The sequence below is a fragment of the Nerophis lumbriciformis genome, linkage group LG10 (assembly GCF_033978685.3).
Source record: "Nerophis lumbriciformis linkage group LG10, RoL_Nlum_v2.1, whole genome shotgun sequence".
Taxonomy (NCBI): domain Eukaryota; kingdom Metazoa; phylum Chordata; class Actinopteri; order Syngnathiformes; family Syngnathidae; genus Nerophis; species Nerophis lumbriciformis.
The window spans coordinates 47416149-47438460 of NC_084557.2; the positions used below are offsets into that span (position 1 = coordinate 47416149).

General features: G+C 39.8%; 1 protein-coding gene and 1 non-coding gene across 3 annotated transcripts in view; both read left to right on the forward strand.

The window, feature by feature from the left end:
- Positions 1-22312, forward strand: part of kif23 (kinesin family member 23) — a 57556-nt gene that overhangs the window by 1761 nt on the left and 33483 nt on the right. The window contains exons 4-12 of one of the 2 annotated variants that reach the window (XM_061969494.2): positions 2481-2586; positions 2684-2820; positions 10665-10774; positions 14924-15094; positions 15219-15263; positions 21286-21398; positions 21605-21726; positions 21823-21919; positions 21989-22068. In XM_061969494.2, the coding sequence (XP_061825478.2) occupies positions 2481-2586; positions 2684-2820; positions 10665-10774; positions 14924-15094; positions 15219-15263; positions 21286-21398; positions 21605-21726; positions 21823-21919; positions 21989-22068 (981 nt within the window). The remainder of the gene's footprint in view (positions 1-2480; positions 2587-2683; positions 2821-10664; positions 10775-14923; positions 15095-15218; positions 15264-21285; positions 21399-21604; positions 21727-21822; positions 21920-21988; positions 22069-22312) is intronic. The other variant, XM_061969495.2, reaches the window with a different exon arrangement.
- Positions 21431-21527, forward strand: LOC133613057 (Z30 small nucleolar RNA). The gene has a single exon (XR_009816387.2). It is a non-coding gene; the product is annotated as a Z30 small nucleolar RNA (small nucleolar RNA).

The following is a 22312-nucleotide window of genomic DNA, read 5'->3' on the forward strand; positions in this document are numbered from 1 at the left end:
TCAATCAATCAATCAAAACACATAGAATCATCATACTGCTGTGATTATATGCATCAAGTGTTCATTCAAGGCTAAGGCAAAATATCGAGATATATATTGTGTATCGCAATATGGCCTTAAAATATCGCAATATTAAAAAAAGGCCATATCGCCCAGCCCTAGTTCAATAATGCCATTTCTGTTTGTCATGTATAATTTTGTCTATTTTGTGTTTATCCTTGAATAAACAGGTCAGTTTCTTGTTACCAACCATTGTGTATTATTCAAACTCCCCTAATTCAGCTGGCTAGTTGTTATGAAGAGTACTAAAACCCTTTTCAACATGATTCTGACAACTAAGTAGGCTAAATAACTTTAAACTTTAATACATGCTCGGATAGGCCGGTATCGGTCAGTATCGGTATCGGATCGGAAGTGCAAAAACAATATCGGTATCGGATTGGAAGTGCAAAAACCTGGATCGGGACATCCCTAATAAACATTGAGCACATGTTAAGACTTTGAGACAGAGTACAACAGCAAGTCAATTTAAAGACCCTCATCTCTATATTTGAACCAGACCCCATGTTTGTGTGATAGTTTAAATCGATTAATAATTTGGCATTGCTTGTGTTGTAAGTCCAGTTTGTTCCATAGTTTTACTCCGCATACAGACACACAAAAACGTTTACGAGTGGTTTGAGCTCTCGGCAATGAGAAATATCCAAAGCCTCTCAATTTATGAGCCTGCACTCGTGTTATAAAAACGTTGTAGATTAGGCGGCAATAATTTGTTAAATACTTTATATAAGATTATTGATGTATTATATGTAACAAGATCATCAAATTTGAGCAACTTTGATTGCATAAACAGATTATGAGTATTTACTATAAAAAAAACAACAACGTTGTGAATGATCCGCACTGCTCTTTTCTGTAATATGATCAGAGGATTAATTGTGTTGTGGTAAGTATTCCCCCATACTTCAACACAGTAAGGTATGCGAGTACCAGGGTGCAGTATAGAGTACGGAGTGCATTTTCATTAAGGTATAGTTTTAAAGGGGAACATTATCACAATTTTAGAATGGTTTAAACCATTAAAAATCAGTTCCAAGTGGCTAATTATATTTTTCAAAAAAAAATTCAAAATTTTACCCATCACGCAATATCCCTAAAAAAAGCTTCAAAGTGCCTGATTTTAACCATCGTTATAAATACCCGTCCATTTTCCTGTGACGTCACATAGTGATGCCAACACAAACAAACATGGCGGAAAGAACAGCAAGCTATAGCGACATTAGCTCGGATTCAGACTCGGATTTCAGCGGCTTAAGCGATTCAACAGATTACGCATGTATTGAAACGGATGGTTGTAGTGTGGAGGCAGGTAGCGAAAACGAAATTGAAGAAGAAACTGAAGCTATTGAGCCATATCGGTTTGAACCGTATGCAAGCGAAAACGACACGACAGCCAGCGACACGGGAGAAAGCGAGGACGAATTCGGCGATCGCCTTCTAACCAACGATTGGTATGTGTTTGTTTGGCATTAAAGGAAACTAACAACTATGAACTAGGTTTACAGCATATGAAATACATTTGGCAACAACATGCACTTTAAGAGTGCAGACAGCCCAATTTTCATCAATTAATATATTCTGTAGACATACCCTCATCCGCGCTCTTTTCCTGAAAGCTGATCTGCCCAGTTTTGGAGTTGATGTCAGCAGGCCAGGGAAGCTAGGGTCGATAGGGGGTTTAGCTCGCTCGTCTGCGGGAACAAACTACCGCCATTGCTTGCCGTGCTACCGAGGTCCTTTGTCCCTGAATTGCTCACACACTCCGGCAGATTCAATGGGGGTCTGGCGGCAGATTTCTTTGACTTTATCGTTAGAAATGCATCTGCTTTGAGTGTCGCAGGATATCCACACATTCTTGCCATCTCTGTCGTAGCTTAGCTTTCGTCGGTAAAGTGTGCGGAACAAACGTCCAATTTGTTGCCACTTTCGCATCTTTGGGCCACTGGTGCAACTTGAATCCGTCCCTGTTCGTGTTGTTACACTCTCCAACAACACACCGACGAGGCATGATGTCTCCAAGGTACGGAAAACAGTCGAAAAAAACGGAAAATAACAGAGCTGATTTGACTCGGTGTTTGAAAAAATGGCGGATTGCTTCCCGATGTGACGTCATCGCTCCAAGAGCGAATATTAGAAAGTCGTTTAATTCGCCAAAATTCACCCATTTAGAGTTCGGAAATCGGTTAAAAAAATATATGGTCTTTTTTCTGCAACATCAAGGTATATATTGACGCTTACATAGGTCTGGTGATAATGTTCCCCTTTAAGGTTTCCATGATAGTTTCATTATGAAGCGAGAAGAAAACGTATTCAATTGTTAATTTCCGCTCATTGTTAAATAAACAGCACACCTCAAAGTAGGAGTGAGTTGGTTTTGATATGTTTACCATAAAATTGTTCAATCTTTTCTTGTCCAACAGACACAGTACTCTTTCAAGAAAGTCTTTGGAGTATTAATATCTCAACCAGAGCTGTTTGAGAGTGTTGCCAGACCTCTGGTTGATGACCTCATCCATGGAAAAAATGGTAAAAACATGGTTAATCTTCAGATACTTAATATGACTTGCTATGTTTGTGGCGATTTAATCCAATGTTGTTTGATTGTTGTTTCTTCTTAATGCAGGTCTGCTATTTACGTATGGAGTGACAGGAAGTGGGAAGACATTCACCATGACGGGCTCGCCTGGCATGGGTGGACTTCTGCCTCGCTGCCTTGACATGATCTTCAACAGCATTGGGCCCTACCAGGCCAAGAGATATGTAAGGAATGCACATAATTTCAGACATGAACTTAAAGGTGTTTTAAGACAAGGTCACTCATATGACCATGAATTATAAACTGTGAAGGGTTTATTTTTGCCTTTTGTCGTGTGTTTTTTAACAGTTTTTATTGTTCATGAGTAATTGTAGTAGTTATTTTAAAGGCCCTTTTAGGGACCGGCATTGCAAATGACCCCGGATTTCAACTGGATGCGGAACGGCGCTGGCATCCGCAGTCTGACAATCCCCACCGCTGTTCCCTTGCGGCTCCGACGTGCAGCAAAATAGCGGAGACTGTTATGAGATCTATCAAATCTGCGCATAATCATGTGACAAGGGTAGTTGTAGTAAAGCGAACCCAAAACAGTTAATTCTGTTGCACACATACGCACCATTCCCTTGCTTGGCCGGCCTTCGTATCAGCTTGTATTTGACACAGGCCCCCATGACCCATTTAGCTGCCCGGGATATGCCTGTACCGTATTTTTCGGATTATAAGTCACAGTTTTTTCATAGTTTGGCCTTATGTGTGAAATTATTAACACATTACCCTAAAATATCAAATAATATTATTTATCTAATTCACGGAAGATACAAAGCAAATGTCTGCAATCGTCACACACACGTCAGCAATCGTCATACACACGTCAACCAATAAGAATTCGGCAGGGGAGGGTCATGGCAGAAGTGCATTGTGGGTCATGAGATGCTAACTGCTATATGCTACTGCCGTAGCTATTAAAATGGCTACGGCATAAGTTACCGTTATGGCTAACGTTAGGTGTGATGCTAGCGGAGTGGTGCGAGCGCTAATACAAGAGAAAGAAGGTGCGAATCTGGTAGGGATGTCCCGATCCGATATTTGGATCGGATCGGCCGCCGATATTTGATCTGCCGATCCAGATCCAGTTTTAAAAAAACTCCGGTCCGTGTTTTCCAACGCACAGATTTAAATAATACATTCCACTTTTCTGCTGCTCCCTATTTCCGTTCCGCATTTTCCAGCACACCTTCAACACATCCACAGGTCTGTGGATTCTCACGCAGTTTCTTTTAGCTGCTGGCATTGCACTACAGGCTCTTCCCACTCCTTCTTCTGTCTCCTTCTCACAGACAGCAAGCGCAACTTCTTACACACGTCACATACTGTCACGACATACGTCACATACGTATACGTCCTCTCCCAGCAGAGAGGTAGCAGCATGGCTAACGTTAGCTGTGATGCTAGCGCAGCCGCTAAGGTGCACGCCTGCTCAAACGTCCTTTGCGCACGGCAAATCTATGCCACGCACAAAATCAAATAAAAAAATAAGCGCATAACAATTTTCGACAAACGGACACGACACAGAAAACAGTTTTCGTACCTATATTTTAACTTTAGATTTATTCTCATATCAAACTCTTTTGGCTGTCTTTTTGACACTTACATCCGGCGCCCCCCTCCACACCCTGGATTATAAATAATGTAAATAATTCAATGTGATTATCTTGTGTGATGACTGTATTATGATGATAGTATATATCTGATAGTATATATCTGTATCATGAATCAATTTAAGTGGACCCCGACTTAAACAAGTTGAAAAACTTATTCGGGTGTTACCATTTAGTGGTCAATTGTACGGAATATGTACTTCACTGTGCAACCTACTAATAAAAGTCTCAATCAATCAATCAAAACACATAGAATCATCATACTGCTGTGATTATATGCATCAAGTGTTCATTCAAGGCTAAGGCAAAATATCGAGATGTATATCGTGTATCGCAATATTAAAAAAAGGCCATATCGCCCAGCCCTAGTTTCAATGATGCCATTTCTGTTTGTCATGTATAATTTTGTCTATTTTGTGTTTATCCTTGAATAAACAGGTCAGTTTCTTGTTACCAACCATTGTGTATTATTCAAACTCCCCTAATTCAGCTGGCTAGTTGTTATCAAGAGTACTAAAACCCTTTTCAACATGATTCTGACAACTAAGTAGGCTAAATAACTTTAAACTTTAATACATGCTTGGATAGGCCAGTATCGGTATCGGTCAGTATCGGATCGAAAGTGCAAAAACCTGGATCGGGACATCGCTAGAATCTGGTAACAAATGGAGGAATAATTAATTAGTTACCGCCAACATTGGCGGTAACTTATAAAAACAGAAGGGCTGAACATAAATGACACCGAAAAGGAAATCATATACTGCAGATTACAAGCTGGACGTAGTGAAATATGCAGCAGAAAACAGCAGTCGAGCAGCAGAAAGAAAGGACATACCAGAGGCGACACCGAGGAAGAAGATTTCATGGGATTTAGCGATTAGGAGTGACAGATTGTTTGGTAAACGTATAGCATGTTCTATGTTATAGTTATTTGAATGACTCTTACTACAATATGTTACGTTAACATACCAGTTGGTTATTTATGCCTCATATAACGTACACTTATTCAGCCTGTTGTTCACTATTCTTGATTTTAAATTGCCTTTCAAATGTCTATTCTTGGTGTTGGATTTTATCAAATAAATTTCCCCCAAAAATGCGACTTATACTCGAGTGCGACTTATATATGTTTTTTTCCTTCTTTATTATGCATTTTCGGCCGGTGCGACTTATACTCCAGAGCGACTTATAGTCCGAAAAATCCGGTATATGATTAGTTAATTTTGGACCTCACAGTCAGCATGTCCTCATCCAGTTGTGTTAAAGGGGTGAAATTACATCTGGAAACCATTTGAAAAGTTGACTTCAAGTTAGGGCTGGGCGATATATCGCGGGTTTGTCTCTGTGCGATATAGAAAATGACTATATCGTGATATCGAGTATACGTTCTCACGCAGTTGCTTTTAGCTGCGGGCATTAAACTACAGGCTCTCCTCCTCTTTCCAGTCTCTCCTTCTCACAGACAGCAAGCGCACCTTCTTACACACGTCACATACGTCACATACTGTCATGTCATACGTCACATACTGTCACGTCATACGTCACAAACGTATACGTCCTCCCCGAGCAGAGAGGTAGCAGCATGGCTAACGTTAGGTGTGATGCTAGCGGAGTGGTGCGAGCGCTAATACAAGAGAAAGAAGGTGCAAATCTGGTAGGGATGTCCCGATCCGATATTTGGATCGGATCGGCCGCCGATATTTGCCAAAAAAATGCGTATCGGCAAGGCATGGGAAAATGCCGATCCAGATCCAGTTTTAAAAAAAGTCCGGTCCGTGTTTTCCAACGCACAGATTTAAATAATACATTCCACTTTTCTGCTGCTCCCTATTTCCGTTCCGCATTTTCCAGCACACCTTCAACACATCCACAGGTCTGTGGATTCTCACGCAGTTTCTTTTAGCTGCTGGCATTGCACTACAGGCTCTTCCCACTCCTTCTTCTGTCTCCTTCTCACAGACAGCAAGCGCAACTTCTTACACACGTCACATACTGTCACGACATACGTCACATACGTATACGTCCTCTCCCAGCAGAGAGGTAGCAGCATGGCTAACGTTAGCTGTGATGCTAGCGCAGCCGCTAAGGTGCGCGCCTGCTCAAACGTCCTTTGCGCACGGCAAATCTATGCCACGCACAAAATCAAATAAAAAAATAAGCGCATAACAATTTTCGACAAACGGACACGACACAGAAAACAGTTTTCGTCATCACTGTTCAAATATTGTAACGTCTGTCGAGACGCTTATCTCCATTCGGTGCCACACGTCCACACCATCAAAATGCCGAGGCAAACATTTCCAGATCAACACCGTATGAAAAAATTTGTGATTTTTTTAGTTGTGATTTCCTTCTCTGCATGAAAGTTTAAAAGTAGCATATATTAATGCAGTATGAAGAAGAATGTTTTAATGTAGACATGCAAGCCTTGAAATAAATTTTTGAAAATCAAGACTACATTTCCTGCAAATGGGTGCATTTCTACCCTATATTTTAACTTTAGATTTATTCTCATATCAAACTCTTCTGGCTGTCTTTTTGACACTTACATCCGGCGCCCCCCTCCACACCCTGGATTATAAATAATGTAAATAATTCAATGTGATTATCTTGTGTGATGACTGTATTATGATGATAGTATATATCTGATAGTATATATCTGTATCATGAATCAATTTAAGTGGACCCCGACTTAAACAAGTTGAAAAACTTATTCGGATGTTACCATTTAGTGGTCAATTGTACGGAATATGTACTTCACTGTGCAACCTACTAATAAAAGTCTCAATCAATCAATCAAAACACATAGAATCATCATACTGCTGTGATTATATGCATCAAGTGTTCATTCAAGGCTAAGGCAAAATATCGAGATGTATATCGTGTATCGCAATATTAAAAAAAGACCATATCGCTCAGCCCTAGTTCAATGATGCCATTTCTGTTTGTCATGTATAATTTTGTCTATTTTGTGTTTATCCTTGAATAAACAGGTCAGTTTCTTGTTACCAACCATTGTGTATTATTCAAACTCCCCTAATTCAGCTGGCTAGTTGTTATCAAGAGTACTAAAACCCTTTTCAACATGATTCTGACAACTAAGTAGGCTAAATAACTTTAAACTTTAATACATGCTTGGATAGGCCAGTATCGGTATCGGTCAGTATCGGATCGGAAGTGCAAAAACCTGGATCGGGACATCCCTAGAATCTGGTAACAAATGGAGGAATAATTAATTCCCCCAAAAAACAGCAGGTGGTCCATCGTCTGGCGGTGGTTTGGCTTCAAGTAAGATGTCGAACAGACAACCGTAATTTGTCAAGTGTGGGACAAAAGCGTTGCTATAAAAAGTAGCATTACTGCTGTAACAAACAGTTCAGGGTGTCCCAAGTTACCGGAGTGTGTTAGGTAAAGAGGAGGAGTTTTGTCCCTCCAGAGTTGTTGCCGTAGGGCTGTGACGTAGGGTGTGTGTGGTTGTGGAAGGAGGTGTGTGATGTTGACATTAAAGAAGCGGTGGCTACCGAACCTGCTCTAATGTCTCCCGTTTATTATTTTATTCGATAAGTACACTGTATAGGCGAACCCAGGACAGTCCGCTACACTGCTAATATATAGCATCATTTGAAAAGTCACCCGCTAGACAATAAAAAGGGCTTACTCCGCACGTCAATATCTCCGTTCGGTGCCACACGTCCACACCATCAAAATGCCGAGGCAAACATTTCCACATCAACACCGTATGAAAAAATAGTGATTTTTTTTAGTTGTGATTTCCTTCTCTGCATGAAAGTTTAAAAGTAGCATATATTAATGCAGTATGAAGAAGAATGTTTTAATGTAGACACATAGAATCATCATACTGCTGTGATCATATGCATCAAGTGTTCATTCAAGGCTAAGGAAAAATATTGAGATATTTATCGTGTATCGCGATATGGCCTTAAAATATCGCGATAGTAAAAAAAGGCAATATCGCCCAGCCCTACTTCAAGTCCATTAGGACGTTTAAAAGTGTAAAATAGAATCCGCCTTGAAAAACTGAGTATTTTATTTTAGAGCAAAACTGTATAATTTATTTTTGTGTTTGTGCATGACTTCCTGTCCAACACAAGAATATTAATTTCTTACTACAAACAGCAAATATAGAAGCTCTGCGTATATTTAATGCTGGAATGTAGAACTTCATCGCCATGTCATGTCTGTGCCGTTCCGCAGGCAGTGGATTTGGACACGTTGACTTGAATAAATTTCAGTGGAAATCCGGGGTTAGCCATTGCTACAAATGCGGTAAAATATGACATGTCTCATGTACAGTGTATACCTGGCCCTGTTAAATACACATATTAATTAAAAAATCCAACATTAAAAAACGTATTAGTTGTAGTAGTAGTTAGGGATGTCCCGATCCAGGTTTTTGCACTTCCGATCAGATACCGATATTGTTTTTGCATTTCTGATCCGATACCGATACTGACCGATACTGGCCTATCCGAGCATGTATTAAAGTTTAAAGTTATTTAGCCTACTTAGTTGCCAGAATCATGTTGAAAAGGGTTTTAGTACTCTTGATAACAACTAGCCAGCTGAATTAGGGGAGTTTGAATAATACACAATGGTTGGTAACAAGAAACTGACCTGTTTATTCAAGGATAAACACAAAATAGACAAAATTATACATGACAAACAGAAATGGCATCATTGAACTAGGGCTGGGCGATATGGCCTTTTTTTAATATTGCGATATTTTAAGGCCATATTGCGATACACAATATACATCTCGATATTTTGCCTCAGCCTTGAATGAACACTTGATGCATATAATCACAGCAGTATGATGATTCTATGTGTTTTGATTGATTGATTGAGACTTTTATTAGTAGGTTGCACAGTGAAGTACATATTCCGTACAATTGACCACTAAATGGTAACACCCCAATAAGTTTTTCAACTTGTTTAAGTCGGGGTCCACTTAAATTGATTCATGATACAGATATATACTATCAGATATATACTATCATCATAATACAGTCATCACACAAGATAATCACATTGAATTATTTACATTATTTATAATCCAGGGTGTGGAGGGGGGCGCCTGATGTAAGTGTCAAAAAGACAGCCAAAAGAGTTTGATATGAGAATAAATCTAAAGTTAAAATATAGGGTAGAAATGCACCAATTTGCAGGAAATGTAGTCTTGATTGTCAACATTTTCTTTCAAGGCTTGCATGTCTACATTAAAACATTCTTCTTCATACTGCATTAATATATGCTACTTTTAAACTTTCATGCAGAGAAGGAAATCACAACTAAAAAAAATCACTAATTTTTTCATACGGTGTTGATGTGGAAATTTTTGTCTCGGCATTTTGATGGTGTGGGCGTGTGGCACCGAATGGAGACAAGCGTCTCGACAGACGTCACAATATTTGAACAATGATGAAGAAAACTGTTTTCTCTGTCGTGTCCGTGTGTCGAAAATTGTTATGCGCTTATTTTTTTATTTGATTTTGTGCGTGGCATAGATTTGCTATGCGCAGAGGACACTTAAACAGTGCGCAATTGCACAGGCGAGCACCTTAGAGGGAGCGTTGCCCGCACGGCTGCGCTAGCATCACAGCTAACGTTAGCCATGCTGCTACCTCTCTGCTCGGGGAGGACGTATACGTATGTGACGTATGACGTGACAGTATGTGACGTATGACGTGACAGTATGTGACGTGTGTAAGAAGGTGCGCTTGCTGTCTGTGAGAGGGAGACACAGGAAAGAGTGAGAAGAGCCTGTCGTGTAATGCCAGCAGCTAAAAGCAACTGCGTGAGAATCCACAGACCTGTGGATGCGTTGAAGGTGTGCTGAAAAATGCGGACCGGAGTTTTTTTTTAAACTGGATCTGGATCGGCATTTTCCCATGCCTTGCCGATACGCAATTTTTGGCAAATATCGGATCGGGACATCCCTAGTAGTAGTGTAATAATTAGTCGTAGTAATAGTGTAATAATGCTCATTGTCATTTCTGTATTATTTTTTATTTTCGCTAACTGCTTATTTGCTATCACTTTTACCATCATATTTGTACATGTCATATTTTGCTGATGTTGCTCTGTTGTTGTTGTTATTATTGTTGTGTTTGCGTCTCTCTGTCTAATCCCCCTCTTGTCCCCACAATTTCCCCCTCTTTTTTTCTCTTTCTATCCCCTCCTGCACCAAATGATAATATAAATACAATTAATAAAGTCTAATACAAATAATGCAACAAGAGAAGTATCCTACACTTCTATTTTGTAAAGTAAATCTGAACAGCCGATATGGGCATCTACATCAACTATATGATTTGCCTGAGGAGCTGGACAGGACAAAAAAAACGTATTAGTTGATACAAATGATAATAAATGTCCATTTGAATTCTTAGGTTTTCAAGACCGATGATAAAAATGGCATAGAGGTACAGAATGAAGTCGATGCCCTGCTGGAGCGCCAACGGAGGGAAAATGTTTCTATTCCAAAATCAGCCTCATCCAGGTACATGCAAATGCTGTCCATTCATAGAAAACCAGTTTTTCCCTCTCCAGTGATATTAAGGGGGGAACACCCACCCCCACAACAGTATCTTCCGTGAACAGGTAAATTTCCAAACAAAATGAAAATAGCTAAAGTTGCACCAATTTACAAGACTGGCGACAAACACCAATTTACAAACTATAGACCTGTTTCCTTACTTCCACAATTTTCTAAAATCATTGAAAAACTGTTCAATAACAGATTAGAGAGTTTCATAAATAAAAATAGAATACTCAAAGAGAACCAATATGGTTATAGAGCTAATGTTTCAACTTTGATGGCTTTAATTGAAATTACAGAAGAAATTACCAATGCAATAGATAGTAAAAAATGTGCGGCAGCAGTTTTTATGGATCTAACTAAAGCATTTGACACAATTAATCACAATATTTTAATAAAAAAACTAGAACGATTTGGCATCAGAGGGTTAGTCTTAAACTGGATAAGAAGTTATCTAATGAACAGGAAACAATACGTGAAGCTAGGCGAACACACCTCTACAACGCTAAATATATCCTGTGGTGTACCTCAGGGATCAATACCAGGACCTAAATTATTCAATCTATATATAAATGACATTTGTAAAGTTACAAAGGATTTAAAGTTAGTATTATTCGCGGATGATACAACAGCGTTTTGTTCAGGAGAGAACACACAGAAGATACGACAAATAACAGAAGAAATGAACAAATTAAAAAGATGGTTTGACAAAAACAGACTATCGTTGAATCTCAGTAAAACTAAAATAATGCTATTTGGTAACAGTAGAAGAGAAAGTCAAACACAAATACAAATAGACAGAATAGAAATTGAAAGAGTATCGTATTTTCCGCACCATAAGCCGCCCTGTGTTATAAGCCGCACCTTCAATGAACGGCATATTTCAAAACTTTGTCCATCTATAAGCCGCCCCGTGTTATAAGCCGCATCTAACTGCGCTAAAGGAATGTCAAAAAAACAGTCAGATAGGTCAGTCAAACTTTAATAATATATTAAAAACCAGCGTGATGTGGGCGCGCATGGAGTCGTATATCAACATGGACGGAGCTGCGTGAAAAAAGCCACCCGGCCTCTTCGCGTAAACTTCCCTTAACCACTCGCTCATCTTTTCTTCATCCATCCATCCCTTCGAGTTAGCTTTTATGATGACGCCGGCTGGAAAGGTCTCTTTTGGCAAGGTCTTCCTTTTGAATATCACCATGGGTGGAAGTTTCTGGCCATTAGCATGGCAAGCTAGAACCACAGTGAAGGATGACTTCTCATTCCCTGTGGTGCGAATATTCACCGTATGTGCTCCCGTTGTATCCACAGTGCGGTTCACAGGAATATCAAAAGTCAGTGGAACCTCGTCCATGTTGATAATGTTCTCTGGCCGGATCTTTTTTTCAGCTATCTTGTTTTTACAATATGCACGGAAAGTAGCCAGCTTTTCTTGAAAGTCTTTAGGCAGTTGCTGTGAAATAGTAGTCCGTGTGCGGATGGAGAGATTGCGTCTTTTCATGAACCGGAAAACTGTCGCTTAGTAGGAGCCATTTTGTGGTCTTTACAGATGTAAACACACAAAGGAAATGAAACGTAATATCCGCGCGCTTCTTCTTCTTCTTCTTCTACGCGGGCGGGTGGTTGCTTACAGTAGAAGAAGAAGCGCTTCCTCTTCTATGGGGGCGGGTGCTTACCTTGGCGGTTGCTTGCGTAGAAGAAGAAGCACTTCCTCTTCTACGGGGAAAAAAGATGGCGGCTGTTTACCGTAGTTGCGAGACCGAAACTTTATGAAAATGAATCTTAATATTAATCCATATATAAAGCGCACCGGGTTATAAGCCGCACTGTCAGCTTTTGAGTAGATTTGTGGTTTTTATGTGCGGCTAATAGTGCGGAAAATACGGTAAATGAAACCAAATTTCTAGGTATAATGATTGATGATAAATTGAACTGGAAATCTCACGTAAACAATATATACAACATAAAGTAGCAAGAAACACGTCAATAATGAATAAAGCAAAACATGTCCTAGACAAAAAATCACTTCATATTCTCTACTGCTCACTAGTGTTACATATCTGAGTTACTGTGTAGAAATATGGGGAAATAATCACAAAAGTACACTTCATTCATTAACGGTGTTACAAAAAAGATCAGTTGGAATAATACATAATGTTGGATATAGAGAACATACAAATCCTCTATTTATTGAATCAAAGATATTGAAATTCTACGACATAGTGAATTTGCAAACAGCTAAAATGATACACAAAGCAAACTATAACCTGCTACCCAAGAATATACAACAATTCTTCTCAAAAAAAGAGGAGAAATATAATCTTAGAGAGAAATGTAATTTAAAACATTTGTATGCACGTACAACACTTAAGACCTTCAGTATATCAGTACCGTATTTTCCGCACTATTAGCCGCACCTAAAAACCACAAATTTACTCAAAAGCTGACAGTGCGGCTTTTAACCCGGTGCGCTTTATATATGGATTAATATTACGATTCATTTTCATAAAGTTTCGATCTCGCAACTACGGTAAACAGCCGCCATCTTTTTTCCCGGTAGAACAGGAAGCGCTTCTTCTTCTACGCAAGCAACCACCAAGGTAAGCACCCGCCCCCATAGAACAGGAAGCGCTTCTTCTTCTACTGTAAGCAACCACCCGCCCGCGTAGAAGAAGAAAAAGCGCGCGGATATTACCGTACCGGTATGTTTCATTTCCTTTGTGTGTTTACATCTGTAAAGACCACAAAATGGCTCCTACTAAGCGTCAGGGATCCGGTTCATGAAAAGACGCAATCTCTCCATCCGCACACGGATTACTATTTCACAGCAACTGATATTCCTGTGAACCGCACTGTGGATACAACGGGAGCACGTACGGTGAATATTCGCACCACAGGGAATGAGAAGTCATCCTTCACTGTGGTTCTAGCTTGCCATGCTAATGGCCAGAAACTTCCACCCATGGTGATATTCAAAAGGAAGACCTTGCCAAAAGAGACCTTTCCAGCCGGCGTCATCATAAAAGCTAACTCGAAGGGATGGATGAAGAAAAGATGAGCGAGTGGTTAAGGTAAGTTTAAGTTTACGCGAAGAGGCCGGGTGGCTTTTTTCACGCAGCTCTGTCCATGTTGATATACGACTCCGTGCGCGCCCACATCACGCTGGTTTTAATATATTATTAAAGTTTGACTGACCTATTTGACTGTTTTTCTGACATTCCTTTAGCGCAGTTAGATGCGGCTTACAACACGGGGCGGCTTATAGGTGGACAAAGTTTTGAAATATGCCGTTCATTGAAGGCGCGGCTTTTAACCCAGGGCGCCTTATGGTGCGGAAAATACGGTATGTGGAATTAAATGATGGAATGGATTAAGCAAAGCAATCAAACAATGTACTAATATGATCCACTTCAAGAAACTCTTTAAACTTAAAGTGTTTACAAAGTACAAAGAAGAAGAACCATGATAAACATTCTGAATTTATTTAACTCATTCATTCTTTCACTCACAAAATAATCTTACTTATCTCAACATATGAAATGTAACTTACTTCACCAATTATTATTTATTTACTTATTTTTTTATTGTGATTACTTATGGAGTATATTGTGAATAAATTGAGAACAGGAAGTGAACAAAAGTTTTAGCAACTGTTATGTAAAAGAAAAGGGGTAGGATTAAATAAGCTCTGCTTCTTCCTACTCCTTTTCGAACATGTTGAAAAGAGAAACTGGAGATTGTGATGTATCATGTTGTATGATTGCATGTTCGAAATAAACTCAAACTCAAACTCAACTCAAGTTCCAGTTAAATAAATGTTCTATAGAGTGCCAGATCACAACAGATGGAATGCAATATATGCATTCCTTTGTTGTAGAACAGGTTAACACATTGTTTATTATAAGTTTTTTATTTTGTGGACTAATAGAGAGTACCGACACTGCGAACATATTTATATATCGGTTATCAGCCCAAGCTACACAGACTAACGTGTGATTTGAGGAGCGATAACAGTGATGCTTGTGTGCATATTTTTGCCCCAATACCTCTAAAGGAAAGCTTCTATGTAAATTTTGTTAATTAATATGGAATTTGCTACTGGAACTTTAGACAGAAGCTTGATCCTGAAATGGCTGATATGATTACGTCGGAGGAGGCCTGTAGAGCTGAGGGCGTGGATGAGGACAGCAGCTACAGCATCTTTGTGTCCTACATTGAAATCTACAACAACTACATCTATGATCTTCTCGAGGAAAATCAGGAGGACGCAATCAGGCCAAAGTGAGTACACACATAAAACATGGAAATGTAGATTTAAAAATCTGTCAACATGTTCAGATATTTACTGTTGAACTACATTTTCAGAGTAGCTAGAAATCAAATGATTCTATTTTCTTCTTACTAGGTGGAATGGTGGTGGTACACCTGTGCGCCAGAATACTGAGTTCATGTACGTGGCCAGTGAACGCCATATGCAACCTACCGGGCGACCTCATATGTATTATCCAATTGTTATGAAAGCTTCAATATGCTTTTAGTATTAAAAAGGTAGTTTGCAGCAGGCTTCAAATTTAAACTACCGTAATGTAAATAAAAAAACATAAGAACACTACTAGTGGCTGGCATGTGTTACCAATAGAGGTTTAAGAGAATAGATGTCACAATTAGAAGTAAAAAAAATGCATTTCAACCTGAATGATATATTAAATTTGCATTTATGGCTGTCAATCACAGCTGTTTTGCACAGACGTGTACAGGTAAAAGCCAGTAAATTAGAATATTTTGAAAAACTTGATTTATTTCAGTAATTGCATTCAAAAGGTGTAACTTGTACATTATATTTATTCATTGCACACAGACTGATGCATTCAAATGTTTATTTCATTTAATTTTGATGATTTGAAGTGGCAACAAATGAAAATCCAAAATTCCGTGTGTCACAAAATTAGAATATTACTTAAGGCTAATACAAAAAAGGGATTTTTAGAAATGTTGGCCAACTGAAAAGTATGAAAATGAAAAATATGAGCATGTACAATACTCAATACTTGGTTGGAGCTCCTTTTGCCTCAATTACTGCGTTAATGCGGCGTGGCATGGAGTCGATGAGTTTCTGGCACTGCTCAGGTGTTATGAGAGCCCAGGTTGCTCTGATAGTGGCCTTCAACTCTTCTGCGTTTTTGGGTCTGGCATTCTGCATCTTCCTTTTCACAATACCCCACAGATTTTCTATGGGGCTAAGGTCAGGGGAGTTGGCGGGCCAATTTAGAACAGAAATACCATGGTCCGTAAACCAGGCACGGGTAGATTTTGCGCTGTGTGCAGGCGCCAAGTCCTGTTGGAACTTGAAATCTCCATCTCCATAGAGCAGGTCAGCAGCAGGAAGCATGAAGTGCTCTAAAACTTGCTGGTAGACGGCTGCGTTGACCCTGGATCTCAGGAAACAGAGTGGACCGACACCAGCAGATGACATGGCACCCCAAACCATCACCCAACCATGCAAATTTTGCATTTCCTTTGGAAATCGAGGTCCCAGAGTCTGGAGGAAGACAGGAGAGGCACAGGATCCACGTTGCCTGAAGTCTAGTGTAAAGTTTCCACCATCAGTGATGGTTTGGGGTGCCATGTCATCTGCTGGTGTCGGTCCACTCTGTTTCCTGAGATCCAGGGTCAACGCCGCCGTCTACCAGCAAGTTTTAGAGCACTTCATGCTTCCTGCTGCTGACCTGCTCTATGGAGATGGAGATTTCAAGTTCCAACAGGACTTGGCGCCTGCACACAGCGCAAAATCTACCCGTGCCTGGTTTACGGACCATGGTATTTCTGTTCTAAATTGGCCCGCCAACTCCCCTGACCTTAGCCCCATAGAAAATCTGTGGGGTATTGTGAAAAGGAAGATGCAGAATGCCAGACCCAAAAACGCAGAAGAGTTGAAGGCCACTATCAGAGCAACCTGGGCTCTCATAACACCTGAGCAGTGCCAGAAACTCATCGACTCCATGCCACGCCGCATTAACGCAGTAATTGAGGCAAAAGGAGCTCCAACCAAGTATTGAGTATTGTACATGCTCATATTTTTCATTTTCATACTTTTCAGTTGGCCAACATTTCTAAAAATCCCTTTTTTGTATTAGCCTTAAGTAATATTCTAATTTTGTGACACACGGAATTTTGGATTTTCATTTGTTGCCACTTCAAATCATCAAAATTAAATGAAATAAACATTTGAATGCATCAGTCTGTGTGCAATGAATAAATATAATGTACAAGTTACACCTTTTGAATGCAATTACTGAAATAAATCAAGTTTTTCAAAATATTCTAATTTACTGGCTTTTACCTGTATGCCCATCGCACGAGCCTTATTTCAGTAGAGATCTTGGAACTAAAGGATTTCTAAATGATTGCTAATGTTGCAATATTGGTGTTAAACTGGTGAGTGAGACCATATGCTTTTCCAAACACTGCTTTTGTAATGTGACATTGTTCCTTTGCTCCAAAGGCAGGTTTTATTGATTGCGGAATGTTCTAATGCGAGTAACGGTACATTCTGGCTCAAAGCAGCCACCTAGCCGCTGCAAACTTCACCTTTTTTAAGTTTCACATTTAGAATCAGCATCCCTGTTGCACTTGCGTGTGCAGAATGTACTTTTTGTATACTTTGCCATTGCTGGAAACCTAAATCTAATATTGTGCTAGTGATGCCTGGGCGATGTAAACCAGTAAATACAAATGACAGATAACTTTAAAACACGTTTTGCATTTATTTGATCAAAAACTAATACTGTTGTTTGAAAGGAGACAAAGAATGCCATCATTTACAGAGATACACAGCGTGAACATTAGGGATGATGTTTGATAAGAAATTATTGAGTTCGAGCCCATTATCGAATCCTCTTATCGAACCGATTCCTTATCGATTCTCTTATCTAATCCAGATAGGTTGTTGTATATGGAAAAAAACAACACAATATTTGGTTTAACAAAAGCTCACTTTTATTTTATAAGAAAAAAATAAAATAAAATAAATAAATATTGACTGTTGTTACCCCTCTAAAAAAATTAAATAAATCAATTTTGACTGTTACCCAAAGTATATTAAGTGGGATTTTTCAGAAAAACAAATATATACAGTAACACAAAAACAAACTGTCTCTGTGATCACTATAGGTGTATAAATAATAATATAGTGTTAAATAAAATCAGGCACGAAACTGAAAATAATACAGCTCTCCAAAAAGTGCACTTCTGCTGCTATTGGAACATCCTTCTGGGGTCCATCAGTGTGGCCTCCTCCAGGAATGACTCCACGACACCTTTCTCTAACCTTAGGTTATGTACGGCCTGACATGTTTCATCATGCTTGTTGTACTCCCCCCCCTTACAAGAGAGCGATGCATGGAAATAATTGCAGATAGCCGTTTCCTCATCATATTTTTTTGCAAAATGAAGCCATGCCTTGAGGCGTTTTTTTCCGGTCCATTGTTGTTGCTGCTTCTGTATCTGCCGCCTAATGACTGAGCTACGTCATTTCCTGGGATGTGTCACAGGGCATTTCCTGTGGGATGGGATTCGAATAAAGAACCAACTCCTTTTCTTTACTATAGTGGCCTCGATAACGGGAACCGGTTCTCAAAAAGGGATTCGAGTCCATGGAATCGGTTCTTTTCTTATCGAACGGTTCTTTTCTTATCGAATAACCGGGAGAACCGGTTTCGAACATCATCCCTAGTGAACATACACTGCGTCTTACTCTTGGCAAAAACATTTTTTTTTAATAAAGTTGTTCTTTTTAGAACAAATATCATTTGCCCTTTGTATACCGGTACACTAATTGACACAAAACTAAATTAAGAGCCTGCACTTGGAGGCAAAAGCTTTGTCTTGAATAAAATACTTCCGTAAACAAAAATGTAACATTGCACTTTCCGTGAAAATAAATAGACTGCAGTATTGAGATCAATAAAGTGCAAACTTAAATCTTATGTTTCAAATTAAATACTTCCGTGAACAAAAATGTAGCATTGCACAATGTATGCAAATAAATGATCAACTCCAACATTGAGAGGGCTCAATAATTTTAGTAAGTGGATAAACACAGGCTTTTTCACTGTTTGGGCACCACATCTTTAGAGCAACCCTTCAGTTCTCGTTCTCAGTTGTGCTCCTTTCTTATCAAAAATGGTACCTGAAGTAAACGATTTTGCCGCAGGAAGCTGCTTTATAAGCAGTAGTATTTTTGTTCGTTGTTGCGGTCTTGTTCGTCGTCTTGTTCTGTTTCCGCCATGTGGCTAGATTCCTCTTTTTCAGGTGCTGCAATAAGTTTGTTGTGCTGCTGTCTTTTTTTAAATAAACTTTGCAGCGTGCAAAGTTACCTGTTGGACGCCTGTTGTCAGAAATCCAAACCAATGACGACACTTTTCTTCTCTCTCGTGTGCGTTAGCAGTAGCTATTTTGTTGCCGTGTGTGTGAATCTCCACCAAGGGTGAACGCTACAGAAGCTCCTAGGGGCAAAAAGCATGCAGGAGCAAGAGGAGAAAAACAATTTTCTTAGTTTTTAAAACGTCTGCAACAAAAAACTAAAATTTGTCCATACAATTGATTTATCACCCAGGCCTAGTGCTAGTACAACATATGAAACAGGTGTCATGATGCAGTGTCATCGTACACAAGTGCAAACCTCAGCTTCAGTCATAAGGGTGTGCAAACTCTGGTGTACTGTAGCTCCGAAATGTTCATGTGTGTACGCAGTCTGCAAGAATTGGCAATACATTCTATAAAATGCGATCCATACTAGGGATGTCCCGATCCAGGTTTTTGCACTTCCGATCCGATACCGAAATTGTTTTTGCACTTCCGATCCGATACCGATACTGGCCTATCCGAGCATGTATTAAAGTTTAAAGTTATTTAGCCTACTTAGTTGTCAGAATCATGTTGAAAAGGGTTTTAGTACTCTAGATAACAACTAGCCAGCTGAATTAGGGGAGTTTGAATAATACACAATGGTTGGTAACAAGAAAGTGACCTGTTTATTCAAGGATAAACACAAAATAGACAAAATTATACATGACAAACAGAAATGGCATCATTGAACTGGGGCTGGGCGATATGGCCTTTTTTTAATATTGCGATATTTTAAGGCCATGTCACGATACACCATATATATGTGGATATGTTTAGTCCAAGTCACGATACACCATATATATGTGGATATGTTTAGTCCATGTCACGATACACCATATATATGTGGATATGTTTAGTCCATGTCACGATACACCATATATATGTGGATATGTTTAGTCCATGTCACGATACACCATATATATGTGGATATGTTTAGTCCAAGTCACGATACACCATATATATGTGGATATGTTTAGTCCATGTCACGATACACCATATATATGTGGATATGTTTAGTCCATGTCACCATACACCATATATATGTGGATATGTTTAGTCCATGTCACGATACACCACATATATGTGGATATTTTGCCTTAGCCTTGAATGAACACTTGATGCATATAATCACAGCAGTATGATGATTCTGTGTCTACATTAAAACATTCTTCTTCATACTGCATTAATATATGCTACTTTTAAACTTTCATGCAGAGAAGGAAATCACAACTAAAAAAAATCACAATTTTTTTCATACGGTGTTGATCTGGAAATGTTTGCCTCGGCATTTTGATGGTGTGGGCGTGTGGCACCGAATGGAGATAAGCGTCTCGACAGACGTTACAATATTTGAACAATGATGACGAAAACTGTTTTCTCTGTCGTGTCCGTGTGTCGAAAATTGTTATGCACTTATTTTTTTATTTGATTTTGTGCGTGGCATAGATTTGCCGTGCACAATTGCACAGGCGCGCACCTTAGAGGGAGCGTTGCTAGCACGGCTGCGCTAGCATCACAGCTAACGTTAGCCATGCTGCTACCTCTCTGCTTGGGGAGGGCGTATACGTATGTGACGTGTGTAAGAAGGTGCGCTTGCTGTCTGTGAGAGGAAGACACAGGAAAGAGCGTGTAATGCCAGCAGCTAAAAGCAACTGCGTGAGAATCCACAGACCTATGGATGTGTTGAAGGTGTGCTGGAAAATGCGGAACGGAAATTAGGGAGCAGCATAAAAGTGGAATGTATTATTTAGATAGGTGCGTTGGAAAACACGGACCGGAGTTTTTTTAAAAACTGGATCTGGATCGGCATTTTCCCATGCCTTGCCGATACGCATTTTTTGGCAAATATCGGCGGCCGATCCGATCCAAATATCGGATCGGGACATCCATAATCCATACGTCTTCAGTGATGGCAGAAGTATTGACGTCGTCTCCCTGCTGCTGCTGCTGCTAATCGTTGCACTGCTTTGTATTGGCAAAACTAAAATACTGGTCTGGCTTAACCCTGTCTTTACAAGGACTTTGATGTACTTACAAGCTAAAATGTGTTTGTGCTCTTAATGCAGGCCACCTCAGTCTAGACTTCTCAGAGAGGATCAGAACCACAACATGTACGTTGCTGGTTGTATGGAGGTGGAAGTCAAGTCTGCTGAGGAGGCTTTTCAGGTATTTTGGCGAGGTGAGTCGTGGAAATATAATTGCAAAGGCCTTTTGTGCTGATGATCTTAGATTTGACTGACTTGGTGTTGTTGGCCTTTGGGTGGACTCTGACCGGGAAATGACTTCACTTAATCCTCTTACTGAGCAGACCATGAAATAGTTTATCATACACTTTGAGGAAGACCTCTCTGTTAATACAGAGTATGTGGATTGATGTCATTCCAGGACAGAAGAAGAGAAAGGTGGCCAATACGCGACTAAATCGAGAATCCAGTCGCTCCCACAGCGTGTTCATTATCAAACTGGCCCAGGCCCCTCTAGATGCGGATGGTGACACCATCATACAGGTAAACTGAAACTAAAGCAACATTTATGGGACTGGATTAAGAACTGTTTGGATTTGTATTCCTTTATTTGCCCTTCCAACTTATTTGAATGAGAAGAACCAGATGGCTGTCAGTCAGCTGTGTCTGGTGGACCTGGCAGGAAGTGAGAGAACAGGCAGGACAGGGGCGGAGGGCACTCGTATTCGTGAAGCAGGTAATGTGTTCAGAGGGAGCTTGTTTTGACATGAATTTATGTGGCAGTCAATAGTGTGTTCCCTTGCAGGAAACATCAATCAGTCTCTGCTGAACCTGCGGACGTGTATAGAGATTCTACGAGAGAACCAGATGTGTGGCACAAACCGGGTTAGTGCTGCTCAGCACATCACATACCTGCCAACTACTCCGGTTTTCCCGTAATTAGTACGGTTTTCATCAACCTATTCCGGGTTACGGTTGCAGTAATAAAAAATACGGTTTTTCATTAATTAAAATTTTTTTTTTTTTTTTAAGTTTTATTCACGAAATCGCGTAACAACAATGACAATCGACACTGCTTCCCGTAACTTCCTATCGAGCCATTCCGAATGCCATGCGCGAGGCTATTTAT